The 14,606-nt window shown below is 37.7% G+C and overlaps 1 protein-coding gene across 1 annotated transcript in view; it reads right to left on the bottom strand.

Moving 5' to 3' along the window:
- HSF5 (heat shock transcription factor 5) overlaps positions 1-14,606 on the bottom strand; it is a 62,727-nt gene that overhangs the window by 28,007 nt on the left and 20,114 nt on the right. Inside the window, exons 3-5 of the mRNA XM_017539753.2 lie at positions 12,628-12,725; positions 7,950-8,471; positions 5,276-5,453 (exon numbers count right to left, since the gene is read on the bottom strand). Coding sequence (XP_017395242.1) covers positions 5,276-5,453; positions 7,950-8,471; positions 12,628-12,725 — 798 coding nt within the window. The remainder of the gene's footprint in view (positions 1-5,275; positions 5,454-7,949; positions 8,472-12,627; positions 12,726-14,606) is intronic.

The following is a 14,606-nucleotide window of genomic DNA, read 5'->3' on the forward strand; positions in this document are numbered from 1 at the left end:
AAAAAAAAAAAAAAAAAAAAAAAAAAATCAACAAGAAGTTAAAAAGATCATTCACCATGATCCAAGGGGGGTTTATCCCAGGGATGCAAGGATGGTTCAACATATAAAATCAATTAACATAATACATTACATTAACAGAATCAAGGATGAAAACCATATGATCATTTCAACAAATGCTAAAATATCATCCAATAAAATTTGGCCAGGTGTGGTGGCTCACACCTATAATCCCAGTTCTTTGGGAGGCCGAGGCAGGTGGATCATGAGGTCACAGTTCACAACCAGACTGGCCAACATGGTGAAACCCCATCTCTACTAAAAATACAAAAATCAGCTGGGTGTGGTGGCAAGCACCTGTAATCCCAGCTACTCATGAGGCTCTCAGGAGGCTGAGGCAGGAGAAGCACTTGAAACTGGAAGGTGGAGGTTGCAGTGAGTCAAGATCGTGCTACTGCACTCCAGCCTGGGCAAAAGAGCGAAACTCCATCTCAATAATAATAATAATAATAATTCAATAAAATTCAACATCCCTTCATGATAAACACTCAACAAACTGGTCATAGAAAGAACATAACTCAACACAATAAAGGCCATGTATGACAAACCCACAGCTAACATCACACTGAATGGAAAAAAGTTGAAAGTTTTCCCTCTAAGATCTGGAACAAGCCAAGAATGCCCACTTTCACCACTTTTATTCAACATAGTATTGGAAGTTCTAGCCAGACTAATTAGTCAAGGGAAAGAAATAAATGGCATCCAAATTGGAAAGGAAAAAGTCTAATTGTCCCTGCTGTGGATGGCATAATCATATACACAGAAACCCCTAAAGATTCCACAAAAAAACACCGGAACTAACGAATTTAGTAAAGTTGCAGGATACAAAATCAACTTACAAATATCAGTAGTGTTTCTATATGCCAATAGCGAACTATCTGAAAAAGAAATCAAGAAACCAATTCCACTTACAGTAGCTACAAAAAAAAATTAGAAATAAACTTAACCAAGGAGGTGAACTATCCCCATAATAGAAACTATAAAACATTGATGAGGCCAGGTGCGGTGGCTCACACCTGTAATCCCAGCACTTTGGGAAGCCGAGGTGGGCAGGTCACAAGGTCAGGAGATCAACACTATCCTGGCCAACATGGTGAAATCCCGTCTCTACTAAAAACACAAAAATCAGCTGGGCGTGGTGGTGCGTGCCTATAATCCCAGCTACTCAGGAGGGTAAGGCAGGAGAATCGCTTGAACCAGGGTATCGGAGGTTGCAGTGAGCCGAGATCGTGCCAGTGCACTCCAGCCTGTCGACAGAGCAAGACTCCTTTGCTACAAAGATAATAAAATATCTAGGAATACAGCTAACAAGGGAAGTGAAGGGCCTCTTCAAGGAGAACTACAAACCACTGCTCAAGGAAATCAAAGAAGATACAAATAAATGGAAGAATATCCTAGGTGTATGGATTGGAAGACTATTGTTAAAATGCCCATATTACCCAAAGTGATGTGCAGATTTAATGCACACCCTATCAAAATACCAATGACATTCTTCACAGAAAAAAAATTCTTAAAATTCATATAGAAATACAAAAGACCCCAGATAGACACAGCAATCCTGAGAAAAAAGAACACAGCCAGAGGAATCACCCTACCTGATTTCGAAATGCACTGCAAAGCTATAGTAACCAAAACAGCATGGTACGGGCATAAAAACAGACATCTAAATCAATGTAACAGAATAGAGAATCAAAAAATAAATGTATAGATTTATAGCCAACTGATTTTCAACAAAGGTGCCAAGTACACAAATTGGGGAAAGGACGGTCTTGTCAATAAATGGTGCTGGGGAAACTGGATGTCCATATGCAGGAGAATAAAACTAAACCTCAATCTCTCACTGTATATAAAAATCAACTCTAAATTGATTAAAGACTTAAATGTAAGATCTAAAACTATGAAAATATTAGAAGAAAACATAGGGGAAATACTTCATGAAAATGGACTGGGTGGGAATTTTTCGGATAAGACCTCAAAAGCACAGGCAACAAAACCAAAAATGGACAAATGGGATTACATCAAACTAAAAATCTTCTGCATAGCAAAAGACACAATACAATGAAGAGACAACCTACATAAAGAGAGAAAGTATTTGCAAACTATACATTTGACAAAATATTAATATGCAGAATACATAAGGAATTCAAGCAACTAATGAGGAAAACAAATAAAAAAAACAAAAAAACCAATCTGATTTTAAAAATCAACAAAAGACCTGAGTAGACATTTCTCAAAAGAAGATACACAAATGACCAACAGATATATGGAAAAATGCTCAATATCACTAATCATCAGAGAAATGCAAATCAAAACCAGAATATCACTTCACCCCAGCTAAAATAGCTATTGTAAAAAAAGACAAAAAATAACAAATGTTGGCAAAGATGCAGAGAAAAAGGAAGTCATATACAATTCTTAGGAGTTTCAGTTAGTATAACATTATACAGAACAGTATGGAGGTTCCTTAAAAAATTAAAAATAGAACCACTATATAATTTAGCAGTCCCATTACTAGATATATCTCCAAAAGAAAAGGAAATCAGTATGTTGAAGAGACATCTGCATACCTGTGTTTACCATAGCACTATTCACAATAGTCAAGATATGGATCGACCTAAATATGCATCTACAGATGAATAAAGAAAATGTGAGATATATATACACACACATACATGCATACCTATACAATGGAATGCTATTCTGCCATAAAACAGAATGAAATCTTGTCATTTTTGGCAACACAGATAAACCTGGGGAACATTACGTTAAGTGAAATAAGCCAAGGCAGAAAGACAAATACTACATGATCTTACTCATATATGGAAGCTAAAAAAGTTAGTTTCATCGAAGAGAGTAGAATAGTAAATACCAGAGGCTGGGGAAGGTAGGAAAGTGGGGGGATTGGGAGAAGTTGGTCAAAAGTTGTAGTTAGATAGGAAGAATAAGTTTTGGTATCCTATTACACAGTAGGATAATTATAGCAAATAACAACAGTGTACATTTCAAGATAGCTAGAAGAAAAGGTTTAGAATGTTATCACCACAAAGAAATGATCAATGTTTAAAGTGATGGATATGGTAATTATCTCAATTTGATCATTACACTATGTATACATGTATCGAAACATCACACTGTGGCTGGGCACGGTGGCTCAAGCCTGTAATCCCAGCACTTTGGGAGGCTGAGGCAGGCAGATTACGAGGTCAAGAGATCGAGACCATCCTGGCCAACATGGTAAAACCCCATCTCTACTAAAAATACAAAAATTAGCTGGGCGTGGTGGCGTGCGCCCGTAGTCCCAGCTACTTGGGAGGCTGAGGCAGGAGAATTGCTTGAACCTGGGAGGTGGAGGTTGCAATGAGCCAAGATTATGCCACTGCACTCCAGCCTGGTGCCTGGCAACAGAGTGAGACTCTGTCTCAAAAAAAAAAAAAAAAAAAAAAAAAAAAAAACCATAAAAAAAAAAAAAAAAAAAAAAAAAAATCACATTGTACTTCACAAATATGTACAATTATATTTAAATTATAAATTAAAAATAAAAATGGGTAAAATGATAAATTTTATGTTACATGTTCTTCAACACAATAAAAAATTAAAAGGAAAGAATATGTGCTCTGTAGGCAGACAACTTAGGGTAGGGTATTAGCAATATTAATTTACATGTGACTGGCCAAGCAGGGTGGCTCACGCCTGTAATCCCAGCACTTTGGGAGGTCAAGGCAGGAGGACTGCTTGAGCCTAGGAGCGCAAGGCCAGCCTGGGCAACATAGTGAGACCCCGTCTTTATAAAAAATTTTAAAAGGCAGCTGGGCACAGTGTCTCATGCCTGTAATCCCAGCACTTTGGGAAGCCGAGGCAGGCAGATCACCTGAGTTCAGGAATTTGAGACCAGACTGCCCAACATTACAGAAACCCTGTCTCTACTAAAAATACAAAAATTAGCCGGGCATGATGGTGTGTGCCTGTAATCCCAGCCACTAGGGAGGCTGAGGCAGGAGAATCACTTGAACCTGGGGAGGTGGAGGTTGCAGTGAGCCGAGGTCGCACCCTTGCACTCCAGCCTGGGCAACAGAGTCAGGTCTGGGGAAAAAAAATGAAAAAAGAAAACAAATTTATATGTGACCTTGAACAAGTTACTCACTCTAAGTCTAAATTTCCTGATCTTTAAAATGACAATACCATTTCCATCAAGTTTGTCATGTGGCATAAAAATGGGTAAATATTAGTTCCTACCCTTCTCTCATCTAAATTGCCTTCAAGGCTTATGCCACTGTGTTAAACATCTTCAGTGGTGAGAAATCTTTAATCTTTAATTATGGATTGGAAAACATAGTCAACCAAAATTGTGCAAGCTAAGTTTAGTGAATAAATGATAGTTTTTAGCCTAAAAGACATTTTGCAGAAAGAATCCTGTAAGTCTGAACTACACCACGATCATATTACTATTAATTCACTTTTTGGAAAAATTCTCACAGAAGTTCTCAACATTTTTCAAATTATTATAGGTTAAAATTATTGCTTGTCCTGATTAATTCTGCCTGTACTGCATGCGCCTGACATGCACATAATTCTAGAATATTAAAATTGTCCACTGTAGACTTTGGTAACTTGATTTTTGGATAAGACACGTTTTATTGGATGTTACTATTTTCTTCAAGAAATATGATTTTTGTCATCTTAGAACCAACTATATGTGTCTAAAACAATCACTTATTCTGGGTTCTTACAAATCTCAAGGAAAACAACCCATTGATATAGGGTCATACTTTACAGTATCTTTATAATGTGCTCAGGATAACACGCTAAATTTCCATCTAATTTTCTCCTGTCACAATATACATACATGCCCTCTTGTCCTGTAATCGGTTAATAACAGAACAAGTACAACTACAATTTTGAAGTCTGGCATCTGAGGATAGTTATTAAATCATCCTTCATCCTTGCCTTCTCCAAGTTAAATAATCTAAATTCCTTTGTTTATTCTTAATATGTTCTATGTTTTTCAAAGCCCAAATTATTACATACAATATTAGGAAAATAATACTTTACAAAGATAATTAAGAACCAATATAGAGTTAAAATCACAGCTATGTAAAAATAGCAATGTGACAGGTATACAATTATGAATAATAAATGAAGACCCAGAAAAACTGTCATTCATATATTAATTCTACAGTATGATTCAGCTTCTGGCATTTTAGAGCACAATAATCCTTACCAGGGGACTTTCCTTGTTGTGAGTTGCTCCTACGCTCTCTGTATCTGGCTGGAGTGGCTACACCTGTGTCTTTACTAGGCTTGCTAGCAGACCCCATTTCTGAAATGAGGAATCCCATCTGTTCTGAAGGCAAGATATTCTCAGGTGGACTGGTCTGGCATTTTATATTGGCATCCACCTAAAATATTAATATCCACTCATTATTTGAGATTTCCCCAAAATATCTACTAAAAGTTAAGATATTTTATCAGAGGAGTTCTATTATAGGAACATGATCCAACAAACAAGATTATAAGGCTTTTCGTTCTTACGAATGACACTATACCTTTCTCCATATGCAAACTACTAAAAAGTATATGGAGCTAAAACATTTACTTATGATCAGAGGAATATCTACCATGAAGCTTGATTTTTTAACTTACAAAAGTACAAATTTTTTGTTTTAAGGCAGGGTCTCACATTGTTGTCCAGGCAGAAGTATAATGGTATAATCATAGCTCACTGTAACCTCCAACTCCTAGGCTCAAGTGATCCTCCTGAGTAGCTAGGACTCCAGGTTCTACCTAACTTTTAAGAAGCTTTTCGTAGAGACAAGGTCTTGCTATGTTGCCCAGGCTGGTAAATCCTGGTTTCAGAGGATCCTCCCACCTGGGCCTCCCAAAGCACTGGGATTACAGACATGAGCCACCACACATGACCAAAAGTAAGATAGTTTAATCATGATTGGTTAAAACCACCTTTTTTCACTGTAGCATATGTTTCATCAGACTTCCTCTCCTGTTGGAATGGCCATAGGCATGATCCTGTTAGATGGTGTTAGTGGGATGTGGATACTTTATTATACTAATTTTGTATTCTTTGTCTTAAAGAGGCCCCCAAAATTGTATAAGCTTTAGACCCTATAAAATCTATATCTGCCGTCTTTATAGGATACAAATTTCTTTCTTTGAGACAGGGTCTCACTCTGTTGCGCCGGCTGGAGTGTAATGGTAGCTCACTGCAGCCTTGACCTCCCAGGCCCAAGCTATCCCCTCACTTCAGCCTCCCAAGTACCTAGGACCACAGGTGTGTGCCACCATACCAAGCTAATTTTTTAAATGTTTTTGTTTATGTTGCCCAGGCCAGTCTGAACTTCCTGGGTTCAAACAATCCTCCCTCCTCAGCTTCCAAAGTGCTAGGATAACAGGCATAAGCCACTGTGCCTAGCCTAAGTTTTTTCTTAGCGTTCCTAAATTCTCTTTGGAATGTAAACTGCTTTCTCAAGGTGACCAACTTCTGAAATACTCTATTTCTTTATGAATTTATTTTAAAATTATATAATGAAATGAAGTTAAAAGTTTAAAACACAGCTTTCAAGATACACTTGTTAATGAAGAAGTTGCTGTGTGCAAGTGCAATTTTAAGATCTGAAATATTTCAGATGTGACTATGAAGAAACAAAAGACACATTCTGTGTTCTACAGATATATTTAAAATATAATGGGGCCAGGTGCAGTGGCTCACGCCTGCAATCCCAGCACTTTGGGAGGCCGAGGTGGGTGGATCACCTGAGGTCAGGAGTTTGAGACCAGCCTGGCCAACATGGTGAAACCCCATCTCTACTAAAAATACAAAAATTAGCCGAGTATGGTGGCACACACCTGTAATCCCAGCTACTTGGGAGGCTGAGGCAGGAGGATTCCTTGAACCCAGGAGGTGGAGGCTGTAGTGAGCCAAGATCATGCCCATGCCACTACACTCCAGCCTAGGTGAGAGAGAGAGACCATCTCAAAAAAAATTTTTTTTTTAATTTGAATTTTTTTGGTATAATTTTAAGAGGTACAGGTATAGTTTTGTCACATGGATATGGTGCATAGTGGTGAAGTCTGGACTTTGAGTGAATAGTGTACAGTGTACCCACTGAGTAATTTCTCATCCCTGTTCCCCCTCGACTCTCCAATCCTTCCGTGTCTTCAATGTCTACTATTCCACACTGTATGTCCAGTGTGTGCACATTATTTAGCTGCTTCTTATAAAATGAGAACATGTGGCATTTGACTTTGTTTCTGTGGATGTACTTTTGATGAATTATTACTAATTATTCAGAATTAAAGTTTATTCATTTTCTTGTAATAAACTAGCAGCAATAAAGGAATTAGCCTTTACCTTCTGCTTTAGAAGTACAGACATTAGTAAGGAAATTCAAACACAGTATGCTCACAGGTTACAGTTCAATGATGCTGTAATAAAGTTAGAAAAGACCTCCATCCATCTCATTACTTCCATGCTACAAATGGCTAGGAAAGTCCTCATATCTGTCAAATAAACCATCCCTCCTTGGTAATAGAATTATCGGCCAGACATATCTAATCTATCCAAATTAAGATAGGAAGCAAAAACTCAAGGGACATTTATAACATGACAATAAGCATTATAGCACAATGCTCGATTAGACAGCCTCTCTTTAGAGGTTGACTTTAGACCATACATAATATAGTGGGAGGATGCTTAAGGGTTAAAGTAACTTCTTTCTGAATCTTTTGTACAGAACCACTGGGACATGATCCTCCTGGAAACCACAATAAACTGCTGTTAAACCCAAATAAAATCTGAACAAACTCTCCGGCAGAATAGTCTTTAGCAGAAGTACTAGGTATTTTGAGCTTTATTAGGATTTTTTTCTTTGCCCCCTTACCTGGTATGTGCTGGATGGTAGCCCTTCTTGCACAAATACTACTGAAGATGGAGATGCACTGTGATTTAGCTGCTCCTTCAGTTTGACATGAGCTTGCTGGATGGCTGCAGATTCCTGTAATGAGCTATTTTCTACAGGCTGAGCTGTGTGGATGGTATAGATGTACTCAGGTGACTGTGGTAGAGAGCAGGCAATTGCTTGTTCTGTTCCAACCACAAAAGACGTAATATCTGAGCCTACAGGAGTAAGTGGCTCCAGCTGGCTAGCCTGATTTGCAGAACATGGATTGTTGTTGTTAGAATTAGCTAGAATATGTTGGCCTCTGTTAGATTGAGATGTTGGGCACTGATTCTCAACAGGCTCCACCTTCACCATCTCCAATTTAGGGGAGGAATGCAACTCATCTACTATCTGAAAGACAGCCTCTAGGTTTACTTCTGTCTTTTTATTTTCATCAGTAGTACTGCAGGGCCAATTGGAAGGCAAAAATTCAACTGGATAGGAGGACTGCATTGAAGGATTCTGGGAAAAGAAAAAATAGGACTGTTTGGATAGAAAACCAAATATGAGACTAAGGAGAAAAGCTACAATATTTAGGCTGATAAGTGCTAAACATAAATAGATTAAACTTAAAGCTCACTAAGAAAACCTAGACGCCAATATACTTTTCAGAAATAGTAGCTTCAAATCTACTGTTAGCATTTACTTAGTATATACTATATGTCAACCACTCTGCTAAATTTAATACTGCAATGGGCCAGTATTTCTCAGGATTAAACTACACAAAATCAAAAGCTATAGTACCCAAATACCCATGTGCTGATAAAGTGTCTATATACCAAATTCTTCCACAACGACTGACAGACAAAAACATAATTTGTATCTATCATATACTGTTTAAGGAATGCAGTAAGAAAATTTCAAACACAGGATGTTCACGAGTCTACCAATCCTTCTACAGATTCAGGGAGAGGTACAAATATTCTGTTCCAAATAACATGGGGAAAAATGGGTGGAATATCAAACGTCCTTTGTTTCCTGGGATTATTTATTTTTAATAATAAAGCAGGCCGGGCACGGTGGCTTAAGCCTGTAATCCCAGCACTTTGGGAGGCCGAGGCGGGTGGATCACAAGGTCAAGAGATCAAGACCATCCTGGTCAACATGGTGAAACCCTGTCTCTACTAAAACTACAAAAAATTAGCTGGGCATGGTGGCGCATGCCTGTAGTCCCAGCTACTCAGGAGGCTGAGGCAGGAGAATTGCCTGAACCCAGGAGGCGGAGGTTGCGGTGAGCCGAGATCGCGCCATTGCACTCCAGCCTGGGTAATAAGAGTGAAACTCCGTCTCAAAAAAAAAAAAAATAATAATAATAATAATAAAGCAATAGACTAAAATGGCTGTTGCTTTTAGATATAAATCTTTAAGATAAATTATCTTATATATACTGCTTTGCAGAGAGTAGGCATTTAACATGTTTGGAGGTAAAGCTCCAAGAACATAAAATACAGAAGGATGATTAAATAAAACATGTAATGATGTTGCCCAATGAAGAGCTTTGCACAGAGTAGGCATTCAATAAATGTTTGTTGATTATATCAGATTATAAACAGGTATCAGATAATAAACATAAAATACAGAAGAGCTATGATTAAATAAAGTATGCAGTAAGTTGACATTGCTAAACATACTACAAAGATTGTCAATGATTTTCAGAAGGCCACTAATGCCAAATAATGTAAATTCAAATGGCATAAACACTAACTGACTATAGCTAATAGCACAATTTATTGAGTTATTACCATGTGCCAAGCACATGCAAAGTGCTTTCTATAGATTTCATCTAACCTTCAAAAGAGCCCTATGAAATGTGATAATCTCCATTTTAAACGATAAAACTGAGGTCCAGACACTTCATAATTTACACAAAGTCACAATGAAATAACTGACAGAGCCAGGTTTCAAGCCTAGGTTTGCCTTACTGAAGAGCTCTTGCTCTTAAACATTACAACATACTGACTGTGCACGCACACTCTCACTCAAACCTACAGTCCAACTAGACTAATTGCATTTATTTTCAGGATGGAATCTGAAACACTTTCCCATTTTTCTATTTCAAAATTTTATGTATACTTATCTCTACTTTCCTATGATGAACACATACTGCCTTCTTTTTTTTAAATTTTTTGTTTTGTTTTTGAGACGGAGTTTCACTTTTGTCACCCAGGCTGCAGTGCAGTGGCATGATCTTGGCTCACCGCAACCTCTGCCTCTTAGGTTCAAGCGATTCTCCTGCCTCAGCCTCCTGAGTATCTAGGATTACAGACACCTGCCACCATGCTCAGCTAATTTTTGTATTTTCAGTAAAGACTGGGTTTCACCATGTTGGCCAGGCTGTTCTCGAACTCCTGACCTCAGGTGATCCGCCCACCTTGGCCTCCCAAAGTGTTAGGATTACAGGAGTAAGCCACCACGCCTGACCCACATCCAGTTTTTAAAACACAAATTTGATACCTTTAAGTAGGGACTTTTTTTCTTTCTTTGTTTTTTGGAGACAGGGTCTCATTCTAGGCTGGAGTGCAGTGGCACAATCATAACTCACTATAGCCTCAAACTCTTCAAACTCCTCAGCCTCCCAAGCTAGGATAACAGGTGCACATGCCACTACGCTCAACTAACCCACCGACCCTCCCTTCCACCCTTTCCCTTTCCTTCCTTTCTTTTTTTCCCTTAAGGACAGAGTCTCACTATGTTGCCCAAGGCTTGTCTCAATTTCCTGGCCTCAAACAATCCTCCCACCATGGCCTCCCCAAGAGCTGGGATTATAGGCATGAACCACTGCACAAAGCCATACATTGTCTCTGTAACAAGAAAAGGACTTTACAAAAATGTTTTAGATGATTTAGCACACAACATAACCAAGATATAAACACTGTCATAGTATCTCCAGTATGATCCAGCAAAGAGAGTGCCTGGACCCACAAACGAGAGCATCTAATTGTGGGATACACATGTCCCTCCAGTGATGTTGAATGGACTAGGCTATCATGCTTAATGATATCAGCCATGAAAAATGGCCAACTAAGTCCTCTTGATCTCATTCTACACTCTTCAAACAACAACCTGATTTCCTATGTAGATTTTCTCAAAAAAAAAAAAAAAAAAAAAAGGAATGTTCTTTTGAGTACCCTAACACCACTAGTAAGATATTCTCTTAAGAACTGAAACTATCTTGGCTAGATGATTATCCAAGGCAAACACACAATTCCAATCTTTAGCAGTTATAGCAAAAAAATACAAAGCATGGAATTTAAAAGTAGCCTTAAAATAGCTATATAAAACATTTAATTCCAAGCAAGTGTCTCTTAAGAAATAATGAGAAGATATTTGAAGTAAAAGTTGAGCATCCTTAATCCAAAATTCTAAAATCCCAAATACTCCAAAACGTGAAACTTTTGAGTGCTGGCATGACACTACAAGTGGAAAATTCCAACACAAAAGCATTTAACACAAACTTGTTTCATAAACAAAGTTACTAAAAATATTGTATGAAATTACCTTTATACTATGTGTATACAGTACATATAAAACACAAATAGATGTTATGTTTAGACAGGTCACATCCCCAAGATACCTCATTATGCTTTTGCAGATGTTCCAAAATCTGAAACACTCTGGTCCCAAGCATTTTGAATAAGGGATACTCAACTGCTATGGTGTTTACAATATATGGGCTATGGATGAAGGGGGCCACTACTTAAACTTCTCATTTTTGACATTTTTCTCCTTTCTCCTTAAAAAAGAAAAGTCCAGCCTGGGCGTGGTGGCTCACGCCTGTAATCCCAGCACTTTGAGAGGCCGAGGCGAGTGTATCACGAGGTCAAGAGTTCAAGACCAGCCTAGCGAATATGGTGAAACCCCGTCTCTACTAAAAATACAAAAATTAGCTGAGCATGGTGGCACGTGCCTGTAATCCCAGCTACTTGGGAGGCTGAGGCAGGAGAATTGCTTGAACCAGGACTGGGGAGGCGGAGGTTGCAATGAGCCAAGATGGCACCACTGCACTCAAGCCTGAGCGACAGAGCGCAACTCCATCTCAAAAAAAGGTCTAATTATCCGTATCATCTTGGAAGAATCTGTCATTTGGTGACATACACGTTTAGTGTTTGTCTGGTGTTCATTTTACCTTGGAAAAATCTAGAACATCACTGTTCAAAATAACTTTCAGCAATAATGGGTATGTTCTAGATCTGTGCTGTATAATTCAGTAGCCGTAACCCATATGAAACTACTGAGCACTCAAAATGTGTCTACTTTAAGTATGGAATAATTTTTAAATTTATTTAATTTTAATTTAAATAACCATATAAGACTACTGAGCACCTGAAATATGGTTAGTATAACTGAGGAATGAATTTTTAAATTTAATTCAATTTTAATTAGTTTAAATAGCCACATGTGGCTGGTGGCTGCTCTATTGAACAGTGCTGGCCTAGAAGAATCCTGAGATATTATTTATATCAATTCTCTCTTCTTTTAAGAATTAAGAAAATAAAGCCCATTAATCCACAGCATACTTCTGGTTACTCATTAATATAAAATTACACTTTGAAATTTTGCAAAGTTGGTAAAATTGCACACGAAGTATGGAATACGCCCATGGTTCCAAGAACCTTACCTGAAAGTAGTTGCAGTGTGCATAGGAAGAGGCAGCGGGAGTGACACAGCTACTTAGAGCATCCATGTGGGTAGAAGGAGAACAGCACTGCAGCACAGCTGGAACAAATTCAAACACAGAAAAGCTATCAACCATAATACCTTTCTATAGCATTCAAAGAGCTCCCCTCTTTCAGCCTGGAAAAAAATGCAAATTTGAAAACTTCCTTTCAGTATCTAACAAAGCATTTAGTCCAATTAGGTGGTATTATTTACAAAAACAACAAATTAATAAAATAATTTTAAAGGTCTTTAAAAGAGTCACATCTAATGTATGTTATTATAAGAGATTTCTTTAGCACCTAAGCATTTGGTTACCTTTCTAATGAAACACATATTCTTATTGAAATTAATTTCATTTTATTGAAAGCAGAATATATTGAAATTCCAAAATAAGTATGTCAATAATTTCAATACTAACAACTATTTGGAGGGGGGAGTGTTTTAAAAGAGGAAAATAAGTGCAAATTATTCTCTAAATGTTCCACCATTAAACAATGCATCCAGTAGAAATGTATACAAAAAATGTTTTAATCATTTAGGCAAGTGGTTAGGAATGCAGATCATAGAGCCAGACTGCCTGGCCTTGGAGCCCAGCTCCACCAGCCTGGCTTCACAGCCCAGTGTAAATTTGAACATGGTTAATCTCTATGTGCCTCAGTTTCTGAATCCTATTCAAATAGAGATAATAACAGAATAATAGAAGCTACAAATATGGTTGTTGTGAGGAATAAATGAGCTAATATCCATAAAGAACCTAGAAGAGTACTGGTTCACAGTAAGCAATCAATAAATGTTAGCTCCTATTATTTTAACTAAAGAAACACATTTTCAAAACTTTCCCTTTATAGTTAGGACACTGTGAAAAGATTGAACTCTTGGTACTAGCAAAGTTACACTTACAGATGCAGTCTTAATAATAGATTGTGTCACCTTTTTTCCAGACTCTCCAGTATAAGTGAGAATCAGTTATTAACATCACAACTGTGGATTAAACAGAGGATGATGTACATTGAGCACCTACCCTGTTCTAGGCACACTAGTAAATGCTTTACATATATTGCCTTTACAAAACAACTAAAGCTCAATGATATTAAGTAATTTACCAAAAGTCACAAAGCTCAAAGTGACAGAGCAAGTAATTAAACTCCAAAGCACATGCTCCTTAACATACCACAATATGGCCGGGCATGGTGGCTCACTCCTGTAGTCCTGGCATTTTGGGAGGCTGAGACAGGTGAATCCCTTCAGCCCAGAAGTTTGAGACCAGCCTGGGCAACACAGTGAAACCCCATCTCTACAAAAGATACAAAAATCAGCCAGGCATGGTGGCACGTGCCTATAGTCCCAGCTACTCAGGAGGCTAAGGTGGGAGGATCACTTGAGCTGGGAGGTAGAGGCTGCAGTAAGCCATGATTGTACCACTGCACTCCAGCCTGGGTGACAGAGTAAGAGCCTATGTGAAAAAAAAGCGTGTGTGTGTGTGTGTGTGTGTGTGTATCTCACAATAATTCCGTAAGCTAAGCTTTCCCTCTTCCTGAAATGTAACATTTGTAATTTTACTAGGATTCTACTTGCTTAAACACCTTAAAGGTGTCTTTATCAATAAGGTGGCAACTCTTTCTTTTTATGTCTACATTTTTCATATTTTGAATGTGCTAATAAAATTACTAATCTCATTAATCTTTAAAAGTAAATTGACCTGAGGATTATAAAAACATTAACTGAAATGCTTCCCTATTCCTCCATGACTATTGTTTAAAACATCATAAGTTCATGAAGATACAGTAGAAAAAAATATTTTCTCATTGTATCATGAGCAATTTAACCACTAAATTTCGCACACAGAAAGAAAACTTGAAATAATGGACAAAATTATAGTTCGGACATAAATATAAAGGTTATTTTTTGGATGACATAATTTTTTTTTTTTTTTTTTTT

The sequence above is a fragment of the Cebus imitator genome, unplaced genomic scaffold (genome assembly GCF_001604975.1).
Source record: "Cebus imitator isolate Cc_AM_T3 unplaced genomic scaffold, Cebus_imitator-1.0 Scaffold121, whole genome shotgun sequence".
NCBI classification, from domain to species: domain Eukaryota; kingdom Metazoa; phylum Chordata; class Mammalia; order Primates; family Cebidae; genus Cebus; species Cebus imitator.